Source organism: Ictidomys tridecemlineatus, chromosome 4 (assembly GCF_052094955.1).
Source record: "Ictidomys tridecemlineatus isolate mIctTri1 chromosome 4, mIctTri1.hap1, whole genome shotgun sequence".
Lineage (NCBI taxonomy): Eukaryota > Metazoa > Chordata > Mammalia > Rodentia > Sciuridae > Ictidomys > Ictidomys tridecemlineatus.
This window is the reverse complement of record NC_135480.1, coordinates 137566499-137586150: the sequence shown is the minus strand read 5'-3', so window position 1 is coordinate 137586150 and position 19652 is coordinate 137566499. Positions and strand designations below refer to the sequence as shown.

Here is a 19652-nt window from a genome sequence, read left to right as displayed (position 1 = left end):
TTGGCAATTTTTATCTTAGCACAGGAAAAAAAAGAAAAGTTTAAATAGGGTTAAAGAAAAAGTCTTGTAAGTTGTTGGTATGACATTTATCACTGAAAATTCCCCAGGCTTTGTTGACCCCCAAAGCAGCTATGTTTTGATAATGCTTTTTAAAGAGTTTGAAAATAACTTTAATTTACCATTTAATAGTGCTAAGGACAGCAACTTGAACACCTAATAAGTATCAAAGATAAGAACCAAAAATGAATAAATACAATGAGATTGCAGATACCACACATTCACTGAGTAGTTCATCCATGTTCAGTATTTTTTCCCCTTTGTTCCAAAAAAAAATAGTGTAAAGCCTCCGAGTTTTATAAGGCAGCCCTGTTATCTTAGAAAGCAAAGGAGAGAGATCATCATGAACATGTATTTCTTTCTTTTATCTTTCTTTAGGAAGAAGAGTTTAAACTTTCCATTCAGTTCCAGAAATAATACTGAGTATGAAATGTCACAGGTACTCATGACAACAAGTAAAAATACTATTGAAGAAAATGCCAACCCAGTCTAATGTGTCTTATGTCCATGATGGAAAAGGTAGAAAAAGAGGGCTGGGAGTTGTAGCTCAGTGGTACAGCACTTGCCTAACATGAGCAAGACCCTGGGTTGTTTGATCCCCAGTACTGGAAAAAAAAAAAAAAAAAAGAAGGTATAAAAAGAAACCAGGTCACAATTCTAATTCTCTTTCAGAGACACTGATTTGTGACAGATAGTACAATTTCAGGAGGGGAAGGTAAAGAGGTAAACTTAAAACCCAAAACTCATGGTGCTGTAGGTCAGTATTTTAATACCAGCAACGACTGTCCACAGTAGGAGCAGTCCATTCACCACGGCAATCACTAAATTGAACTTGGGAGGAGAGGATGGCAGTGTCTGTCTGCTCCTTTTATTCAAGAGGGAAAGACTTGTGTAACACGCAGGCTTTCTTTGGTTTGTGAGAACCACCCGAGCCCTGCTGAAATTACAGGATTTGGAAAAAGAATTCTTCAAGATTTCTTCAAGTAGAAGAAATAAGTAACACGTAGTATTTAAACATTTAAAAGTATATCTTTCTTGGAGTGCTTCTAATTATCACTCACTTTTGTGAATAAGTCTGTATGTTGTGAGAATGGGCTTAAAAGGTGAAACAGTGATCCACCATTATTATGTAATCTAAGTCATTTTCTCAGATCTTAGCAGGCATGAGAGTCAGCTGGAGGGTTTCTCAAAGCAGAGATTGCTAGATGGTTTACTCCTTGAGTTTCTGGAGTGAACTCCTCTCATTAGGTCTGAGATGGACCAGAGAATCTGTACTTCTGACAAGTATACAGAGGTAAGAGGTGATGTTGTTATTATTCCACACTTAGGAGAAACAACTCTAAAATTCTATTCCTTAAGCTGTCCATGCCTCAGTTTCCTCACCAGTTACTTTAGAGTGCTAACAGCTACCTCCCAGAGTTGTCATGATAGAGAAATGAGGTGATTCACTTAAATCTATTAATTCAGTGCCCTGAGCACACAAAGTTCTCAATCTATGCCAGCTGTCATTACTGGTTGATTCTATGTACCCCTCAGGAGTATGGAAATGAAAAGAATAAATACCTTGATATACTTTCTTTGATTGCTTCTCTAGGTTTTCTCCTTTTAATCTGAGATCAGACTAAACTGCTGTTTTGAGTTAGAAAGATTTTGTTCTTCAAGGATCTACATTTAGTTTTGCAACATGTGATTTGTTTATGTGGTTTTATAGTCTTTATTTGTTTCTCACTTTGTTCAGTAAAATATTCACAGTTTTAAGTGACTGTAAGATGCTGTAAGATGCCCCAGGATGAGAGGAAAGAACCATGCACAGTTCTACCTTCTAAGATACTTCAGGGACAGACTTCTTCCTGCTAGTACAATCTTGGGCTGCATGCAGAGACAGTGCTACCATTCTTGGACTCTTCTTCATTTTTAAGTAAAGTTGCTGGCTTGGTTGTCTCTTGAGGAATATGTTCCTTAAAAGATTAAGATGAGGCCAGGGTTGTGGCTCAGTGGTAGAGCATTTGCCTAGCATGTGTGAGGCACTGGGTTTGATCCCTGGCACCACAAAAAAATAAACAAATAAAATAAAGGTATTGTGTCCACCTACAAGTAAGAAAAATATTAAAAAGAATAAAACTTTTTTTAAAATTTTAAAAAATATATAAGATGAGAAAGTCAGCTCTTTTGCTGGTTTTGAAGTAAAGCTGAGCTGGTTTAGCACTAATAACTGTACCTGAATTCTTTCTAACTGTATTAGCTTGTTCTCATGTAAATGAGGCTATGTTGTTGAAGCCTTTGTACAGATAGAAAAAATAAAAAACAGAATAGAATCTAAGCAATAGTAATAAATGAACCCAACCCAGATATATCAGGTTAAAAAAAATCACTAGTGTTTCTCAAGAAAGAAGCTGTTTTTGTTTTTGTTTTTTATAATTGTTGTTGTGTTGTTTTTGTTTTTGTTTTCATGGCCACAATGGAAGAAGACGCTTGAGAAAGTAAGAATGGTTCTGAGCTAATGTGGACGAAGCTCATGCAAGAGGCATATAATAATATGGGTCCCAAGTGCAGCAGCTGATGGCCATCTCTCATGACCAAAACAATCCAGTCTCACCCTCTGATGTGGCATGTTCAGCAACACACAAAATTATTTCTGGCACCCACTGACACGAGATGATAGTAGTCTTATCACATATGAACTCCTTTAGAGGTCAGATTCCCAAGTTAAGATCCCTTGGGATGGACATACATGTGTATGTGTAGTGCTGGGGATTGACCCAGGGGCACCTTACCACTGAGCTGCATTCCCAACCCTTTTTAAATTTTTATTGTGAGACAGGATCTCAGTAAGTTGCCTAGGCTGGCCTAGAACTTGAGATCCTCCTGCCTTGGTCTTCTGAGTCACTGGGATTACAGTCGCATGCCACCATGCCTGACTTTTATGTATTTTTAAGAACTGTGTCTCCTCTGCACAGGAAAATGACCTTCAGACTGGGGGTTACATGGTGAAGCTTGCCATTTTGGGTAAACTCAAGTGTCCACATGTAAGATACATTGGGGACTACAGATTTGTTTCTTCCCACATGGCAATCTGAGATTTTTAAAGCACTGAAATGTTTTGAGAGGATTAGAAATAAGTAACATGTTCCACATTCAAAAGCAAGTAGAGAGGAGTAAATTATATATAAATGTGAGTATGCTATATAGAGAGATTTGTTTATATTACTTATACATAAATAAATGTATAAATATATAACCATAATTATAAATATTTATGTGTGTATAGACACACACACACACACACACACACACACACACACACACACATATATATATATATATATATATATATATATATATATATATGTATATATATAAAACAAGGTCCTAGGACAAAGTACTAACTAGAGCCATAGGACTCTGGAGGTAGAGCAGTTTCACTGGTGGTCCTCTTGGTCACACAAGAACTTGAGTAATAACAAACTAACCCCTGGCATTTATTTTTTTGTTTGTTTGTTTTAATATTTATTTTTTTAGTTATAGGTGAACACAATATCTTTATATTATTTTTATGTGGTGCTGAGGATTGAACCTGTTGCCTCACGCATGGTAGGCAAGCACTTTACCTCTGAGCCACAACCCCAGCACCAACCCTTAGCAATTCTGACAGAGTTTACTATATTGATAAGATCAGCAAAATAACACTGATTTTTTTTAACTTCAGCAAAGTTTGTGGGCATTCTATGGTCACTTGAATTGGAGGGAATCATAGTGATAAATGAGTGATTGATTAGCAGAAAAACACCATATGGAAACTGGTTGTCCTGCAAAGTGCTGAACTCCCCATCACTGAGTGACACTAAATAGATAGATTGCTGAACAAGAACCAGGCAAATCCATTCCTCTTCCTACACAATTAGCTTATAGGCTGGAATTTCCATGAGATGAGGTACTTACTTCATTTGCTGAAATATGTACTCAACAAACAAGTATTTGCTAAATGAACAAATGTCAAATTTAAAAAAGTGACTGCATTTCAGCTGTTTACTAATACTTAGATCTATAGTCTTAAATAGCTTGGATTTGTGCTGAGTTAGAAAATATTTGCTTAATATCAAAAATATTCAGCACTTTTTATGCAAATAAAAATTGCTCCTAAACATCTGCCCTATTTTTTCTATATAATTACTCATAGAATGAAAGGAATGTATTTTACTTGATACTGTGAAGTCACGCCTCTTAATTCTCTTAAAGTTTACAACCTGCAACATTGGAAGGAAACTGAGAAATGTGTTAATAGATTAGTAATCAGGGATAAAGATTTCTGCTGTTTGAATCTGGGGATCTTTTCCTCAAGTCATCCAATAAAATACTTATTAGTCTCTTAGTTTTCTATTCTATTACCCATAAAACTTTACCTTAGATGAAAAAATAGGCAGAATAATTATAGGAAAAGTGCTTGAAAACCTCAAAGGCTTTTTTATAATATGGGTTTAAGCCAAAATTACAATATTTGCAAAATCAGTATTCAGAATAATTTAGCTTTAGATTAATCATAACAAGTATGTTGTTCCCAAGGCATACTCTTTTAGACTTCTGGACATTATACAGTTTATACTGCATCGAATTATATATTTAATTTTACTAATTACCCTTCAAATATCTCATCTTATAATTCAATTTGGCAGGAAAAAAAATGCCATCATGATTGGAGAAATCTTTCTTACAGCTTACCCATTTGGATGAAATGATATCATTCAAATTCAAGATTGGTGAGGAATGTGTACCTTGTGTCCTACTATCCTCTCATCTGCTATAATTTTGAGGGAATTAAATGCTTCATGAATGTCTACCACATACCAAGATACTGGTTTAAATGCTTTTGCATGAATTATCAGACTTAATTCTCAACAAATCATGAAATAGAAATTATTTTCCACAATTCACAAATGCAGAAACAGTAATTCTGGGAGATTAAGTTCCTTCTTAAAATTGCACTGCTAAAAAAAAAAAAATGGGATGGAAATGGAGCCCTAGTCTAATTCCGATACACCCTTGCTCTTTTTTATCTGTCTGTCAGTTAAAATGTGTATAAGTACTTAGTCATTCTGATTCTCTACTCAAAGGATAAACTAAGGAATAGATATACAACTTCTATATGAAGACCTTAAGAGAAGATTTTTTCCAATGGTTTGGAATCAAAATGAGATTATCAATACATACATAAATGATAGCTAACATTTACTGAATATTTACCATGGTGGTCAGTACTTCACATATATTTTATTTCTCAAACAGTAAAACAGAATTTTGCAAGTTGGGTACTGTTACCATCTCTACTATGCAGGAGATTAAATTGAGGCATGGGGCAAGGACAAAATAACTAACTGTAATCATACTGTTAAGAATAAGGCCTGCTAGGTGTGGTGGCACAAGCCTGTAATCCCAGTGGCTCAGGAGGCTGAGACAGGCGGATCACAAGTTCAAAGCCAGCCTCAGCAAAAGCATGATGCTAAGCAACTCAGTGAGACCCTATCTCTAAATAAAATACAAAATAGGGCTGGGGATGTGGCTCAGTGGCTAAGTGCTCCTAAGTTCAGTTCCTGATACCAAAAAAAAAAAAAAAAGTAGAAAAAGAAAAAAGCTTAGATTTGTAGCCAAGCACTAAAACTCCAGAACAGAGATTGTCACCTGAAGACTATGTTGTTCCCAGTGCATATGTGGCAATATTTTGGAAATCTTCTGCATTGTCACAAGTAAAGGGAGTAGATGATGCTGGCCTCTGGTGGATAGAAGCCAAGATGTTTAAATTCCACAGAACAGCTCCCCAGAAAAAAGAACCATCCAGCCTGACGTGTCTGCAGAGGGAAACCTATCTCTAGAACCTGCCTTTGGGCATTTCTCTGTACTTTTCTACCACTGAATTTGAGCAAAATCATGGACAAAATGAACAAGACGTTACACATTATCAATGATTAATTCTTATCTGCACTGAATCTCTCAACTCTTACAGCAATACTGATTATAATATATTACAACATTATCTTATGCTGTAGCATCAGAATCATCTTGGTAACATTTTAAAAATAGAAATTCCTGGTGTCAGTTCCCCAAATCCTTACTGAATTAGTCTGTCCTAAGGTTCTTGGAAATCAGATAATTTTTAAAGCTCTCCAAGTGATTTTAATGTCCTATCAGGTTTTGAGAGCTGTATAGAGAAAAATTGGCAGACACTTTTAAAGTATGCAACACTTTCTAGTCTCCACTAAAGTAATATCATAGCAATGGCTCACAGTCACTGAATGCTTATTACATGCCCAGGATTGCACTAAATACTTTATAGAAGGTATCACACTCTAAATTCTCCAACACCTCTATCAGGTAGGTAGGTGTTCTGATGCTTCTATTAGTCTACTTAGGCTGTTATAATAAAGTATCATAGACCAGGTGGCTTATAAACAACAGAAATTTATTTCAGATAGTTCTACAGGCTGGTTAGTCCAAGCACCAGCAGATTGGATGCCCAGGGTTCTCTCTGGTTCACAGATGCCACCTTCTCACTGTGTCCTCACATTGTAGAAAGGATAAGGCAGCTCTCTGGAATCTCTTCTTAAGGTCACTATTCCCACTCATGAGGGCTTTGCTTTCATTATCTAATCACCTCCCGAAGGACCCCATCCCCTAATATCATCACCTTGGGAGTTAGGATTTCAACACATGAGCTTTGGGGTGGGAGCGGGGACACAAACATGCAGATTCACAGCATTGCCATTTTACAGATGATGAAATAAAAACATCTGAAGATCAAATAACCTATCCCAGGCACACAGCTAGTGTGTGACAGAGCTATGAACTAAATGCAGCTCCTTCTGACTTGAAAACCCATGCTGCAAACCAGGCGCTGTGAAACATAAGCATGCAAGGAAACCATCTGGAGAGACGGTGAAAACACAGATGGCTGGGCGCCACCCCCAGAGTGTCTGAATCAGCAGGTCTGGAGAAGGGCCCAGGAATCTGCATTTCTAACAAGTTCCCAGCGATGCTGTTGACCCTGCTCATCCAGGCACCACATCATAAACTGTGCTCAACTAGAACAACTTCCTATGAAATCAAGCTGTTTCTTTCTATGACATTTCTTTTGTTTAAGGAGATTCATTCCTTATTTCCCTCTGAATCCTGGGGGAGTTTGGTAGCATTTTTCTCTCCCAGTAGTTTTATGTCTTGTGATAACAGGGACAGTCCCCAAATACCATGTTGATGTAAAGAATGTACAATGATTGCTGCCTTCAGTGGGGTGGGGTCAAGGGAGAATCACTCAGAAGAGACACAAACTCCCTTGATCTCCTAACAATAATAACCATAACCAGAGAAAAAGAAATCTATTGACAGGACAGAAGAAAGACTTAGACCAATGGTGCAACCATTCTAAGTGACAATTGGATGTCAAAAGGGATGAAAGGAGAACTGGTGTATTAAGAGAAACAGGAAATCAAGAGAAAATATTCTGTTCCAACCTTGTTCTTACACAGGAACAAACCAGGATTAAATAAAGAGTAAAAAAGAGCAAGGACTTTTCCTTCTCAACCTCACCCTCTTGTCCACTGTAGAGTAATAAGCAAGCAAGCAAATGCACCACAGAGATAAGCAGAACTATCAGTGTGAAAACATGAGTTAGGGGAAATTGTATACGGAGGCAGTGAGACTCATGTATGGTTCCCCCAGGGTTGCAGTTAATCAGCAAGTGTGCTCTCAGCCCCTCATGGAGGCCATATATTTTATTGAATCCCTCCTAGATACAGGGAGACACACAAAGAGAGGTTTTTATCCCTAAGGAGCTTACACTCAAGGTGAAAGGTAAGCATATAAATAGGATTAATGAAGAATGCCAGGACTGAATTAGTGGTAGACATAGGAGTCCAGGGTAAGCACAAGTCACTGTGGGTGGAGGTTCAGGGGATGTTTCTTGGAGGTGGTGAGAGTTGGATTGGGTCCTCAAGAATAGGTTATATGTGGGTAACTGGGGTGCAGTGTAGAGAGGCCTTCAGGGGGACATTGAGAAGGAAGAAGTGACGTGAAAAAGGAGAGGAGGGGACATCCAGGGTGGCTCAGGGGAAAAGATAGCTTGGGCCTAGGATCACATGTGAGTGCACTAAAGACAGCTGACCAGGTGAGCCCAGCCAAGGAGGAGCCTGGGTTTATCTTGCAGACTGGAGAACCAAATAGGTATTAGTAAAAAAAAAAAAAAAAAAAAAAATACTCACACATGAGCTCTTAGCTCCCTCCTAATCATTCATTTCTAGGGAGAGGGTGCTCGGTGTCTCAAGATTTTACCAATTCTGGTTTAACTAGGTAGCCAGGGTAGGAGCTGGATTTTTTTTTTTTTTCAAGGTTCAAGAGGCAGGAGGAGGCTTAAGTTTCTACTCCTGACATTTGCCTTTCAATCCACTATGAACAGTGCCTGTAAATTCCACCCAAACAAGTTAAGATTATAATCTTCAAATAGTTTGCAGGGACTAGTTCTGTCTACACATTTAAACTGTAACACATGAAACACTCGGTATTCCCAAAATGTTTTTTGCTTTCTACAAAAAAAAAAAAAAAAAGGAAGTTCATTTTATAGTTCTTCTTATTTGTCCATATTACCTACAGGTTTGTAAGAATATATACATCTTTTAGGATTTTATAGAATACTAGCAATGACAATGAAAGGATTTACTGGATTAAATCCATAGATTTTAAATAGACTATGAGCCTCATCGTGTTTATTTCCTCATGTGTAGTATAAATAGCATTAGTGATTTATTAGTGAATATTGAATGAATAAATGTATGTGACTATAACAAGAATCCAAAATCTAAATGCATACCCCCGAAATAAACAGAGGAAGGTGGTCTCAGTATTCACCTGTATTTACTGAATTTCCAACATATTCCAGTACGTTACGCACTTTTATGCTTACTTCTTACACAACTTGATAAGTAGGTATACTATCTTATTTCAGAGATACACAGGCACAAAAATAGTTAAGTTCCTTACCCAAGAATTCACAACCAAATGTGCCAACTCAAAGTCCAGGGTCCATTCCTCCAGTTTTCTCAACTGTATCTAACCTTAACGAGTACCTAAATACTTAACACCATAGCTTCCCAGACCTGGCCTCAGAGTCCAATTCAGTGGTTGTTACCAAACCAGGCAGGTTTTGCCTGCCACCATAGTATGTCAATCACTGAAATGATGAATTTTGCAAAAGAGAAAGAGTTCATTCACAAAGTGGCTACGCATAGAGACAGGAGACTGAGTCTCGAATTCATCTCTCTGAGGATAGGGTATCAGACAAAGGGGTGGGGTGATTTAAGGTATAGGGAACGGTAATTAGAGCTGAAGTAATCAGTGGTCTGTACATGCATAATCAAACTCCATGACACTGCACGGGACACGTTCAGAAAACAGCAATAGTGACATGATCTGGGGTGGAGCTCTCAGCGCTCTGATGTCAAAATGTGGCCCATCAGACATCCATAGAGGGCCAAGTAAGGGATCAGTGATCATTCAACAAAAGCTGCCTTCAAGTCCCTGAAAAGTAATCTAGGCAACTGGTATCATCATGAGTCGCACATCAAAGGTATCCTCTATGGCAAAGCCAGTGGGGGCTAAAAATATATTGCTCAGCTGCATGACCTTCCAAATTAGTGATTTTTTAAAAATTCACTAAAATCAAATAACTGAACGCATGTGAAGCTAGAAGGTTTCCTTCAGTTTCAGCTGATGGGGTCAAGAATATAAAAAAAAAAATGTCTCTGGTGATTCTGAGGAATGTTCCAGGGCCATCAGTCCTGGCTGCCTATTAGAATTACTTCAGAAGTGTTTAAAATTCCAGAAGACTTGGCCTCACACCAAACAAGTTAGTGGAGGGTTCAGAGGGGCATCCCTGGGCATGAATGTCTTTATGCTCACTGGCTTGCTTCAGGAGCGTCCAGGGCTGAGGACCACTGGCTCAGTCGGCTCTGCTACACTGACAATCATATTGAATGGACTATCCAGCCTTCACACCCTCCTGGCCACTCCTTACCTTTCTTGCCATCAAAATGCAGCTCTACTATAATATTGACCAGATAAGAGCAGAACTTTCAAGAGAAGAAAAGGAGGAGATCAAGAAATTATTTGTAAATAAGTGATTGATGGGAACAAAACAAAAGCCCTCACAAGTGGTAAGGGGAGGTAAAGGGTACAGAGAAAAGTTGGGGATTCATCACTGAAGCAATGTAGCAACTCTAAGCAGAAGTTAAATAAAGCTGATACTTATGTAAGCATTTTGCTCTCGCATAAAAAGCATGTTTTTTTGCTATGGAAGTCAAAGCAATTTTTACATATCTATATATTTATCCTTCCTAGTGACAAGGTTTGGGATCAGAACTTTCTTTGTGTGTCTTTACCGGTTCTTATTTTACAAGTGAGAGTACTGAGGCATGCTGGAGGAATGCAGTTTTCAGACCTCAGCGGGGTTGCCAGGTCCAATCTGGTGTTAAGTCCCCTATTGGTTCCCAGGCTTTGTTGCCTCTACTACTGTAAAGCACACATTTTTTTTTCAACTGTAAAATGTTTATGTGCTCTATTAAGTATTGCATAGACTGTTGTGATCCAGCATTTGTAAGATCTGGAAAATGCAAGTCTTCCACACTAAACCTCAATAAGAGAGTCAAAAATAACTGGGGAGAAATAATTCTGAAGGAAATCCATGTTAAACATTTATAATCACAAGAACTGACTCTTTTTTTCTCTTAATACATTTATTTCTATTTTTTTATTTGTATGTGGTGCTAAGGATCATACGCAGTGCCTCACACACGTTAGGCAAGCACTCTACCACTGAGCCACAAACCCAGGTCAAGAATTGACTCTTGTTACTTGGCATATACATATAGGATCTGTTTTCAATAGGATAAAAACAAAGGGAGGTTTGAATGCAGAAATAATATGTATCTATCCAACTCTGTGATGGTATGTGATGTTTTTAAACTGCTGAATGCAATTTAGCAAACGTTGCATTCTTTAGCAAATAAGTAGTATCACAAAGGAAAACCAATATTGTCCCTTCTGCCTTCCTCGCCCAAGCAGCCTTTCGCCCTTACTTAATGAAATGGAACAGTGATGCCTTTAACTCCTCTTTCATTTAATCTCATTAATGCAGTCTGTTGGGATCTGGTTGTGGAATAACATAGGGGCAGTCATCAGATCTCAAGTGAAAAGTGTAATATTTTTTAGTTAGACTTTAATTGCAGCGTCAACATGTGTGAGAACCAGCTCAAAACTAAAGCTGACGCCACTGGTGAGTTTTGCATGGTTTTTTTTTTTTGGGGGGTTTTTTTTTTTTTTGTCTCTCTTCTGACGTTAGAAAGGAGGCACAGCATAAGCTCTAAGCAAACTAAATTGATAGCAAGGTGTGGGGACAGATCAATTGTTTCTGATTGGGAATGCATACAGTAAGCCGGTTACTCAGGCTTGATTCTACACTGGAGAAGGTATTTATATATAAATATTGTCATATCCTGAGTTGAATTATCACATGCATACCTTAGAGATTAAATTCAAATAGTTGTCAGTCATACTAACATTTGATTAACACTATGGATATCCTTATCATGATTTTATAGCTTTGATTTTAGTTATTAACAATGTAATAGTTATTATTTGACTTTTCTACTTTAAAAAAATAGTTTACATAGCAGTTTATTAGTGTATATATATATATATATGTGAATGTGTGTATGTGTGTGTGTGTGTATGTGTATATATATATATATATATCTTCTTATATGTAAGAAATCCATTTTTTAAAAAACTGGTGCTAAGATTATTGACAAAGAGACGAATTATAGTATTCTCTCCTAAGTTTTTTACAACTAAATACCCGTTATCTCATAACATGGGTAGGTTTGAGCATTTGTTTTTAAAAAAAATTTCAGGGTAAAATGATTTATTGTGATTTTTTGCTAACACTGGATAGTTATAAACAACAATCAGAAATATTAAAGTATAAAATGATACAATTTTTTGAATGGTATAAACCTTACATTTGTTCCCCAAAAGTTACTAATTAAGCACAAAGTCCTTTAAATCTATAAACTCAGAAGTACATCTTTCCAGCTTACAGCTTCCCGGTGCTTATATTTTTAGAAAAAAAAATTTCTATGTAATTACGTATTTCAAAATATAGGTATGTACGTAAAGATTTTATTGCTGAAATAAGCCATGGCTGACAGATTGCAGTTCTGACATCAATGGCATCTTTAAACAATGATTTATCCTTACTACTGGACAGATTTACTCTGGATATTGTTGCTATTGTTGTTTAGAAATTAATAACACCGAATGTACTAACATCTATGTATTTAATCCTCTTTGGGTTTGAATCACAATTAACAGAGGCTCACAGGTGAACAAAAACGTTTCTTTCTCCCAGATTTGGAATTTTTTAAAAAGCAAGCATGTAGTTTCGTTGTATTATAAAGTTACATAAAACAGTGTTTGATTTTAGGGATTTATGTGCACATATAGACAAACAAAAATCATTTTTTAAATGAACTATGAGAATGCATGCTTTTTTACACTTTGCAAAGAGCACTACATATTTTCTCTTTTCTCTAAAATATCAGTGGAATTAAAGGGTTATCCTAATTTAAAGTTGCAACTTTTTAAAAGTTACCACAGAATATATGGTGTTATGCTTAGCAATTTCCAGTTTTCACCACTGTCTTTTCCTCTAATATTTTCAAAAAAAAAAAAAAAAAAACCTCTGTCATTTTATAAGTAATTCAAACCTCTAAACAAGTGAGAGGAAAAAACACAAAAACAACTCATTTGTACCAGTTGAATCCACCTGGTAGCATCAAAATGCCTTTAGTTAAAAAAAAATGTATAAAAAACATTAATGAGTTGACCATAAACACCTTCATTTAAATAATAATTATATTAAGACTGTTAAACAATGGTTAGGAATGTTCTCCTTATAGGAAGAAAGAAATGGTTTAAAAGGAGGACATTTGTTCAAATAGAATTTGAAAATCATCATACTTATTCTTACCACAAATTCTGTGTCAATTACACAGAGGGATGTTGTCCCTGGCAGTGAGAAGGTGTGGTCATCATGTTCAACAACGTCATAAGCTTACATCGACACCGAATAAAGCTGTTAGGGATTATGTGCAGCATGCTGGATCTGATGAGCTCAAAACTAAGATAGCTTGGGTCCTGTAATATTTAGGATTATGCTAGTAATCTCTTTAGAGAAAGTGTGCAGTATCAGCAGAACAGGCCCTTCAGTCTCTGAGGGAGCTGGAACTAATTCTATATGTGTCGGTGACTAAACCTCTGCTTCAGTCCCACACTGACAACAGGCCTTTGTGAAGTTCAATACAGGGTGAAAAATATAAGACAGAGCTTCTGAAGTGACATTTGGAATGATCATTTTACCCCTGAAATAATTTCTGGTGCTGCATACAGACAAGAATACTTTCCTTTAAATTCTATATGTCTACTTTTTTAATAAGACCATACATGTAAAGATGGACTAAAACCAAACATCTTTCTCTGACCTCTGAAATTGTCTAGTCTCTAGAGACGAAATAGGAATCCAAATTGTCTCTTGAATTCTATAATTTCTTTTCATTTCAGGATTCAATGCTGAAGCAATGGAGACTGAATAGCAAGCTTACTAGACAGAAATGATATAGTAATGTATTCTCTCTGAAGAAGTTTGCAATATATTTGGCCTTTGTAGCATTATCTATGTTAAAAACAATTGCAGCTCTCACAGATAAACAGAAAATGAGTTCCTAAAATCTGAGTTCTTATTGACATCATTGGTGTTATTTTCTCTCTTTCTTTCCTCTGTGTGTGTGTGTGTGTGTGTGTGTGTGTTTCTCTTTCACATATACACGCCCATGCATATGTAAATATCTAGTTTGTAAATATGTGTAGTTTGTTTATATATTATTTTCTGCACATATGGCTAAGGGTACCTTAAAAAAAGTGAATATGAGTGTAAACATGAAAAAGTGACAAATAATACTACTGCTTATCTTTTGGCCACCCAGACAATCATAAGATATTATGAGCCAGTTAAATAAATTATCACTGGATTAGGAAAAGAAATGTAAGCATGCTACTAACATTCTGATCTTATGTGGACATTTTTCTAATGTGGAGCAATAATTTACCCAGATACCTTATAAGAGGACATTATGTCAATTTATGTTACCAGGATTTGATTTTTAAGATCAAAGGCATTGAAATTGGATTCTAATAACTATATTTTAGAATATATTCTCCTCCTTTTCTTTGCAGTCCTGGCTTGTCTCTCTTTTTTTTTTAAATGTACTTTAAGAGATTTATTCTTTCTTTGACACCCACCAAAAATAGACATGCTTTCCTTATTTTCAAACTCCCGAACAAGTGCTGGGAACTTAGGAATGGTCATTATAGCTTCTATCAAATAGGAAAGTGAGAGATAGCACTGTGTTCTTTCTTTCTTTCTCTCTCTCTCTCTTTCTCTCTCTCTCTCTCTCTCTCTCTCTCTCTCTCTCTCTCTCTCTCTCTCACACACACACACACACACACACACACACACACACACACTTTAATGGTCCAACCTTTGAATTGTCTGACTCCAAATGTACAATTAATAGCTTTATTTTTATACTCATCATAAGTGCCCCTATACCTTTTATCTTTTCAAATGTTCTTGAAAACCCTGCAGTATAGGAACTACATATTAGAACATAGTGAATACTACAAAATTGAATCATACGAATCAAATGTCTACAAATTTTGCACAAAAAGAAGGCAATTTCATCTGAGTCAGCTTGACATATGATAAGCTACTGGATAAAGTTGGCGGTTGTGTAATAATTCTAGATGCATCCTCCTACAATTTACTTGTGTTTAACTCCATTAATGAGATCCTCAAAATAAGTTCAGATACCTCATCTGGAAATTCACTCTTGTAATTGGATTTTCCTCTTTCACTCTTTAGCCACCAACTTTAAATTTACCTTTTCCCTACTGATAGTCTACTTACTGGCTTTCCAAGACCTGGCTCAAAAGCCTCATAGCATCTAACCCCAGTTGCCCACAATTGAAGTTATCATTTTCCTCTTGCAGATTCTTTCAGATGTCATCTGTCTGTTTTATATTCAGGTTATTTAGGTATATGTGTAGCTATATAATCATAATATTCATTTTGAAGATAGAAACTTGATTTTGTATTTATCTATGGTCTAAGGTAAACAGACGCTTGCTGACTTGTCTTTAAAGTATCTTTGTCTTTGCTAGAGAGTTTCAGATAAACCTACTCCCTCTAGTTAAAGAAGCACATAGGTGCAATTCGTATTTTGAAGAGCTAATAAACAGTTTTAATACAATTTTATATTTTAAAAAATGATTGAGCACACATTACATAGTTATATACCCACTAGTCCCTCACATATAATCTCTATTATTAATATTTTGCATATAGATGACAGTTTACATTTCCTATAGTTTTGGTGAATATTTCATGACATATGTCTGTCATTACAGTATTATTCAGTATAGTTTCATAACCTCAAGAATTTCCTGTGCTTTACTTATTAATTCTCCTCTCCTAGCACAAACCCATGACAACTATTATTATTATTATTGTATTGTCTCTATGCTTTTGCTTTTTTCAAAGTATGTGTAGTTGGAAACATATTGGCGTCTTTCACTTAGCAATACACACTTAAGTTTCCTCCAAGTTTTTCCATGGGGTACTAGCTCTTTTTTTTTTTTTTTTGTATTGCCAAACAGTATTCCTAGTATTGCACTGCATAGCTATACCTCAGTTGGTTTGTCCAGTCACCTACTGAAGGACATCTTGGTTGGTTCCAGTTTGGGGTGATTATGAATAAAATCGTAAACATCTCCATGCAGGTTTCCACACAGACACAAGATTTTAATTCATCTGGTAAATACATAGGAGCAAAATTGCTGGTGAGACTCAGCTTAGTTTTGTAAGGACTATCAAAATGCCTTCCAAGGTGGGTGTGTCACTTTTCACTCCCACTAGCCACCAACAAGTATTTCTCTTGCTCTGCGTGCTCTCCAGCATTTAAGATTGTCAGTTTTTCAGATTATAGTCGTCCTGACTGGTGTGGAGTGGCATCTCATTGCTTTAATTCGAAATCCTGATCATCTCTTAATATGCTTCTTTATAATTCATATATCTTCTTTTATGAAGTGTCTGTTTAGATGTTTTGCCCTTTTTTTTCAACTTAGGACTTATTTGTGTATTTTGCGAACACATCCTTTATCAGATACATGTTTTATAATATATTTTTTCAATTCCGTGACTTCTCTTCATACTTTTTGTACAATTTGATTTTTAACATAGAAAAGTGTAATTTTTTTCATTTTCTGAAAAGAAGTGGACTTGTTCTTTTAAATGACTCTGCAGAGAATGAACTCTGCATGCTCATCTCGAGTCATCTGTTGGATCCGGATTTGTGAGTCCCACCATTGCTTCTGTGAAGGTGGTAACTCATACATATAAACCTCCTGTTGAAGGTTTCAACCAAACAGAGACCAGGAAAGGGGGGGTCAGAACAAAATAAAGAGCTGCAAAGAGACAAGTTGTACTGAAGCAAAATAATTGCTGTATCTTTCTTTTATAACTGGAAAAATCAAATATCAAGTACTTGTGAGGATTTTATTTACTTTTGTTTTTGTTTTTTAAATGGAGTTTGAGTTCTCACACACAGAGATAGAGAAGACATCCTGTGACGTACATTGTAAAAATTCTTGCCTTTCTCTGTAAGAGAACTTCAAGACTTTACTGAGATTTGAATCACACTCTAGTTTTTATGTTACAGATTCTGATTAGTTAGGAACAAAGTCGGACCCAAGTGTCTTCAGGCTTATCAAGCACACGGGTCACATGGGTGCTGGTGGTCAGGGGCCACGCTTTGAATTGGCAAGCCTCAGAACAGCTTCAGGACAAGAATGCCTTGAATATCCATCATGACTGCTAAATTCTGTTAATCTGCTTCAAAGAGATGGGGTAGCTTTTCAAGTGTTGCATTTCCAGAATCACCATGGGTAGCTGACAATGGATTCATCGGTAAAGAACTCCATAGACTGAGTATTAAGTACAGTAATACAAGATGTTTCTAGAATATGCTGGCTTCTCTTTCTTCTGCCTTGTCAGTCACTAGAGTTTTGAAGAGGGTTTTTTCCCCCTCCTAACTCTCCAATTATCCTACTGTTCTTATGAACAAAAGAAAGTGCCTAAAAGGCAATAGCAGAAACTGCTTCCCAGAATCCTGGGAAGTTTTTTATCTTAATGTCAGGGAAATTAAAAAAGTCCGTCAGTTCTCAGAATAGTCACAACTGTGATCACCTGAACATCACTGAACAGTGCTTTTCATACTTTAAAACTGCCCAGGGGAGCTTGTTAGAAAACAAATTCTGCTTCAGTTGATTTTAGATGAGTGTTGACAGTCTGCATTTTTAATATGCCCCCGGTCAAAACCAAAACCCCTGGTCTATGGACCACACTTAATGGTCATTGAAGACATTAACTGCTCTCAACCAGAATGTTGTCAAGTCTTACACACATATTATCTCATTAAGATTAAAACATTGACAGAAAATGTGTTTAATGGGAATCAATTCATAAATTAATCACTACAACATATAGATGTGATATAACTTGATGATGAAGGAAAAATTTAGCTTATTATTATCAATAGAGTCATGCCCCCTTATGCATGGGAGATATATTCCCAGACCATTAGTGGATGTGTGAAACCATACATAATACCAAACCCTATATATTATATATATATATATATATATATATATATATACATATATATGTGTGTGTGTGTGTGTGTATATTTTTTTCCCAATAAATACCTGTAATAAAGTTTAATTTATAAATGAAGCACAGTAAGAGCTTAACAATTAGTAGTAAAATAAAACAATTATAGCAATATACTGAAACGATGACAGATAGATCTGATAACTGAGATAGCATCTAAATGACTAATAGGCAGGTAGCATATACACTGGACAAAGCTATCATTCATGTTCTGGGCAAAATGAAGTGGAACAGTGCCATATTTTATTGTGCTATACAGTGTCGTGGGATTTAAAATATCTGAATTATTTATTTCTGAGATTTTCTATTTATTGTTTTCAGATCATGGTTGACCTTGGATAACTGTAACCATGAAAAGCAGAACTGTAGATAGGGGTGCTATTATTACAGCTTTTAATGACTTTACTAATTGCTGGCATTACTATTTATTGGTCTCATTTTCTATTGTTTCAGTCCTCTGCAGAGTCAGAGCAGGCAGGCAACTCTTCAGGATAAATATTCATATGTAAAATATAAATCAGTCCCCATTGTGATCACCCTACAAATTATGCCTTTGGAAAAAATCAATTTTTCCCTTATCACATGGTAGTAATATTTTTTTAATCTGGCTTCCATTAACATACAGTGTAGGGAATTATAATAACATAAAGCTAAATGCATTGCTAGGTCATTTAGAGGCTATTTATCAACTGAATGAAACAGAATACAACACCCAATGTATTACAGAGAAATGTTTGAGAAGATATGGAGAACACAGATGTCAATAGATGTCAGAGATTTATAGTAGAAATCAAAACGCACTGCTGGGCATGGTGGCACACGCCTGGAATCCCAGTAACTCAGGAAACTGAGGCAGGAGGATTGTAAGCCATAAAAAAAAAAATGGCTGGGGATGTAGCTTACCCCATTTTCAATTCCCAGTACCAAAAAAAAAAAAATACACCAAATTTTATATACTGTATTGGGCATTTAGGCAAGAAGATAGCATTGAGATATGTTCTATTCTGATGAGATAAACAAGGACAGCATTTTACCCAATGTCGGGAATCTTTTAGAATCCCCATCAAGCATGATACAGTACTCAAAGCTCAGGACTCTTCCTTTTGTCCCCTGGGGGACTCAGTTCTCCATGCTTCCATCCCATCCCATCCCATCCTGCTGGCTTTTCTTGGATGAATCACAATCACAGTTCTACTTTGTCCTGAAATACCTGCTTCAACACAGTCCTTGGGCTTTTGTTAAGTGACATCAGAAAATTTCGTACCTACAAAGGTCGGTACCTATCAGTCTGGCCAGTAAAAGAGGGAAAGCGTATAAACAGAGATTTTTAACTTGGATTTGTCACAGATGGTAGTTGAGCTACAACTTGGGCTATTGAGACCATCTGCAAAAGGATTTTTAACCAAAATAGTCATCTTTATTGGAAATTTTTATATGTGTAAGTTTTGCTTCACTCAGACACTAAGAGATTTAATTGCTCTGTCCACTTTTAGCATAACTACAAAATTATAGGAAACAGAAACAGGCAAACCCAATGTCCAGGAACATATCTTGCATAGTATCCAGAAACACAGTGTCCGGTGGAGGACTCATAGGCTGGTAGGTGCTTTCTATTTCCTTAGGCAAAAATAAGTAACACACAAAAAGCAGAAAACAAAAGATGGTGTGAGTAAAGCCCCAAACCAAAAGTCAGGAATCCAAGTTACTCACCATTTCT

General features: G+C 36.3%; 1 protein-coding gene across 2 annotated transcripts in view; it reads left to right on the top strand.

Annotated features, from left to right (window-relative positions):
- Rorb (RAR related orphan receptor B) overlaps nucleotides 1-19652 on the top strand; it is a 181279-nt gene that overhangs the window by 97982 nt on the left and 63645 nt on the right. The window contains exon 1 of one of the 2 annotated variants that reach the window (XM_005324108.4): nucleotides 11311-11365. The exons of the other annotated variant lie outside the window; for it this stretch is intronic. Coding sequence (XP_005324165.1) covers nucleotides 11326-11365 — 40 coding nt within the window. The 5' untranslated portion in view covers nucleotides 11311-11325. Of the gene's footprint in view, nucleotides 1-11310; nucleotides 11366-19652 lie in introns of those variants that run through there. 2 annotated transcript variants of the gene reach the window in all.